This window comes from Drosophila takahashii, chromosome X (genome assembly GCF_030179915.1).
Source record: "Drosophila takahashii strain IR98-3 E-12201 chromosome X, DtakHiC1v2, whole genome shotgun sequence".
NCBI lineage: Eukaryota > Metazoa > Arthropoda > Insecta > Diptera > Drosophilidae > Drosophila > Drosophila takahashii.
In genome coordinates, this window is record NC_091683.1 from 15,561,779 (window position 1) to 15,566,120 (window position 4,342).

Sequence of the window (4,342 nt, forward strand, 5' to 3'; positions counted from 1 at the left end):
GAGGTCCTTCGACCTTGACCAATCGAAGGACGACCTTGAGGGCCCACCGAAACCTAGGTGTTGACCAGCAAAAGGAGATAACTCCTCGACTGTGCGGTTAATGGCCTCGACAAATTTCACTGCGGTTGGCCAACTGCATGTCCTGCATCCTGCATGTCCTGCATCTATATATATATACATATACACACTGCTCGCATCCTGGGCTACGAAATCGAGTTAGTTATGCCAATTAATGCGACAATTGTCGAAAAGCGAGCTCCTGCGGATCCAACGAGGTTCCCTAATCACCAATAATCCGCATTAATTGCCATCAATTTGGGCTTTGGCCATGTCCATGTCCTGCGGTCAGCAGATGTCCTTCGATTTTCGATTTTCGAGCACCCACAGCTCACACACACACTGTGCGCTGAAATGTTTTCTGGGTTTTTGGAAAGTGAAGATGTTTCTATTTTTGGTCTCTTTACGAAGGGGAAAAAAGGAAATAAAATTATAAAATTTAAGAAATAATATAGAGAATTTGTTTAACAATATTTTAATATCAAAAGAATATTAGAAAAAATTATATAACTTCCATTGAAGATATCTATGAACGAAATAAAAAATATAAAATTGAAAAAATAATATTGAGAATTTTGTAGCCCTTTTATATATCAAATTAATATTAGAAAATATTTTTAAAATTTAATTGAAGATATCTCTTAATGTTTTTGGTCAAATTGTTATAGGAAAAAACAATTATAATAATAACATGAAATAATTTTGATATTTTAAAACGGCTTAAGTCAAAATTCATAAATTAATATACCATTTATATATTTCTTATCGTTTTCTCTCTCTTCCGGCGGCAGTCTCAATCATTGTTTTGATTGATAAGAAAATTGAAAGTACTAGACACTTGGATTTTTCCCCCCAGCTGACAAAGCTGACAACCGCGAATAGTTGTTATCGATAATAATACTCGCGAGATAAGTTCAAGTGAAAATATTAATTCGCGGTTGGTTTTCCCATCACTTTTGGCCTGATAATTCAATTTCGGAATTTCTCAATTTATGGGTAATTCTTGCCAGCATTTTTTATTATCATTCAATTTTTGTTTTGATGTCTGCAAGCCTACTGTGATAAGAAGGGGGAAATCCAAGTAATTTGCTGCCATTTCTTTAGTATACAAAAATTATAGAAAATTATTTTTTCTTATGATTTCTTCCTGAAAGAAAATATTGCTGAAAACCATTTTGGAGAAATGAAAACAAATAGTGTATATTTTTTTGTAAATACTTTTCGTGTGTGATTTTTGTTTTTTATTTGGTTTTGTTTCAAATTCGATTTTTTGTGTTAGATTTTTCTTTTCGCGCTAAAACTTACGGGCTAGACAAAAAAATTGATTTCTCACTTAGACGACTAGTTTAAACATAAAGATTAAAAATAGCTAAATTCGCATATTATCCATCGAAAAAAAAGGAGTTTCTTCAAAAAAAAATAGTAATGAGTGTTACAACTAGTTTTTAGCTATGTACAAAATGTGTGTGAAATTAAATTTAACTAAAGTTTTTTAGGGTTTTTGGATTGAGTTGGGATTTTTCTTTTTTCCGCTGGGATTTGTAGAAAATCCTGGTGAAAAACGAGGGCCTGTCGAAACTCGAAACTCGTCGCACGATTTTATGTTAACCGAGCATAAAACTTCGCCGGAGTCTGAGTTTCCAGGGTTGGGTTCGAGTTCGAGTCCTGGTCTGATTTTTTTTTTTGCTGCTCCGTTTGCCGGCCGGAGGCGTCTTCATCTTCCTCATCAACTTATAACACTATATCACAATTATAATTTTTTGCCCGCTTGCCGCTCTGCGCCGCCGCTGTTTTATCACTTTGTATAATTTTTTCTCCTGCTCCCAAAAACCTTGAGATCGAACCCTGGTTTTAATAGGGCCGCCACACGGTCTTCTGCTGGACGGCGGCGCTCTTGATTTTGGTCGTGGTCTCCGGCGAGGATTGGAGTCCCGAGCTGGTTTCGTGATACAGGGGCTTCAGCGCCGAGGGCGCCTTCAAGTCGCAGCGCATTCTCAGCGGCGTCACATCCAGGCTCTTGTCCAAATCGAACTCGGACTTGACCACATCGATCTGCTCGTCATCCGAGTCGCCGTCGCTGGCGGACTGCTCGTGTATCGAGCTGGTCTCAATGGAGGTGTTCAGCTTGAGGAGGACGTGCTGCTGCTGCTGCTGCGGCGAGGAGCTCGAGGGCCGCGAGGAGGCGGGACTGACGTGGACAATGGGGGCGCCGTCCTGCTGGAGGTGCTGCTGCTGCTGGTGATGCAGTGCCGCATTTCGCGCCCTCAAGCCGACGGCTGCGCTGGCAAAGTTGTACGGATGGAAGGCGTGCGGGGTGCCGCCCACCGCCTTCGCGGCAGCGGCGGCTGCCACATGGTTGAACGGGAACTGGGGCATCGCATGGGGCAGGGCACCCGGTCCCGGTGGCGAGGGCATCATGGCGCCCGGTTGACCCACTGCCGGCGCTCCGGGATGTGGATAGTCCGCGGACTGAACTGCCGCCGCGGAGGAGGAGGAGCTGCTGGTGGGCACCACCACCGAGGGATTCGAAGGATTCGGGGACACCGAGGAGGCTGAGGACTTGGCCAGGGCAGGATGATGAACCTGGGCCTGAGCCTGGGCCGCCGCCTGGTGGCGGAAGTAGTCCGCATAGCCGTAGGTCATGTACGCCGCGTCCAACCAGGCGGGGTTCAGCATGAAGGGGTTGAAGGCGCCGGGATGGGGATAGCCATAGCCTGGAAGGATAAAATAAAGCAGGAAATTAGTAAAGCACAATTCGGTATTTACTGTAAGTTTTTTGTAAAAGGGTTTTGGGGGGAGGGATAGGTTGGAATAGGTATATGATATTTTAAGATCATTTTGAGAAGATATTTGGAGTTTAAGATCATTTTGTGCAGTTTGCCTGTCAAAATGATATTAGATATTTTTAAAGGAAATTTTAGTGATGTGATATCAAACTTTAAGATCAGTTTTAGAAGGTTTTTTGTAAAAATATCAATATGATATTTCAAGATCATTTTGAGCAGTTTTTTAAACTATGAAAATATTTTGAAATAAATTTTGGATTCTAGGTTTCGGGTTTGGGTTTGGGTTCGAACTGAAAACATAATGGAAACTAAAAAACTCACTTTGCTTACTTCTTGGCTCCCGCGGCCCGTCGACGGTCACCTTGATGGCCTTGCTGTAGCTGGCGATCTGCACCGGATATGTGGCGATGGTGATGGTCAGCGTGAAGGACTTTCCGCGACCGCTCCTTCCCACGAAGCGCAGATCGTTGAACTTGGCCACCTGGTTCTTCATCGTGGTGGTGCAGTTCCTCAGCTCCCCGCAGTAGTTCTCATCGTTGCCGCACTTGATCGAGACCAAAGTGCCATCGGGGACATCGTCCAAGGCGATCACCTTGAAGGCGCCGGGCAGGGATTTGTTCGATCGCCAGTGATTGGGCAGGGCGCTGCACAGGATCGAGGGGGAGCCCGTCTGGGCCAGTTCGCCGTGGTATTCCTGGAGCATTTCGTGCAGCGAGGCGAACATGTCGGTCATCGAGGAGGGCATCTTGGCGGAGTTCGGGGGATTGCTGCTACTGGTGCTAGTGTTATTGTTGTTCGTGCTGAGATCGGGCGTCGAGCTGCCCGTGCTGCTGGCCGAATGGGTGCTGGTGTTGGCCAGGTTGTTCTGGGATCCCGAGCTGCTGCCACTTTGGGGCACCTGTGCTTGGGCCACGGCGGCTGCGGCGGCGGCAGCGGCGGCGGCGGCTGCCAGGACCTGTGTGTTATTGGCCACCATCGTTGGACCCGCTGGCAGATGCATGTTTCGTATCCGAAAGAGAGAGTAATCCTTTGGTTTTTCTCTGTGTATTTTTCACTTCACTTTTTTCTCTGTTTTTTTTTGTTTTTCTGGTAATCACTTAGAAAAAATTGATTTCGCGATTTTCGATGTCGAATGCTTTTTTCAAATTTTCGAACTCGAATTTTCGATATACGGTTTTTCGATTGCTATGTGCGTTCTCGACACGCTAAAGTCGCTGAGTGAACTGATTCTCTGCTGCGATCGTTGGCAGTATTTAAAGTGGAATGCGCTGCTCGGCCGCCTCGGTCGACGTCTCTGTCGGCGTCTTTCTCTTCGCCATCCCTTTCGCACCTGCACGCTCTCTCGCTCTCCCTCTCTTTCCAGCCCATTATCCTGGGGCGGTATGGTGTGGAATGGATTGGGTATACGGTAGACGGCATACCACACCATCGCATGGTGGTTGGGCTACCTACGCACACACAGGCGCGATTTTAAGGGTGCCGGGGCAGGTATATGTATA

The 4,342-nt window shown here is 45.7% G+C and overlaps 1 protein-coding gene across 2 annotated transcripts; it reads right to left on the bottom strand.

The window, feature by feature from the left end:
• Window positions 1-1,260: 1,260 nt before the first annotated feature.
• On the bottom strand, window positions 1,261-4,052 carry run (segmentation protein runt). 2 transcript variants are annotated; one of them, XM_017140730.3, is made up of 2 exons: window positions 3,174-4,052; window positions 1,261-2,771 (listed from the first exon to the last, which is right to left on the bottom strand). In XM_017140730.3, the coding sequence occupies exons 1-2, from the start codon at window positions 3,841-3,843 to the stop codon at window positions 1,909-1,911; spliced, it is 1,533 nt and encodes a 510-aa protein (XP_016996219.2). In that variant the 5' UTR covers window positions 3,844-4,052; the 3' UTR covers window positions 1,261-1,908. The 2 variants fall into 2 exon arrangements, with proteins under 2 accessions (XP_016996219.2, XP_016996218.2); XM_017140729.3 differs by having other exon boundaries at window positions 3,165-4,052.
• Between the last annotated feature and the right edge of the window lie 290 nt (window positions 4,053-4,342).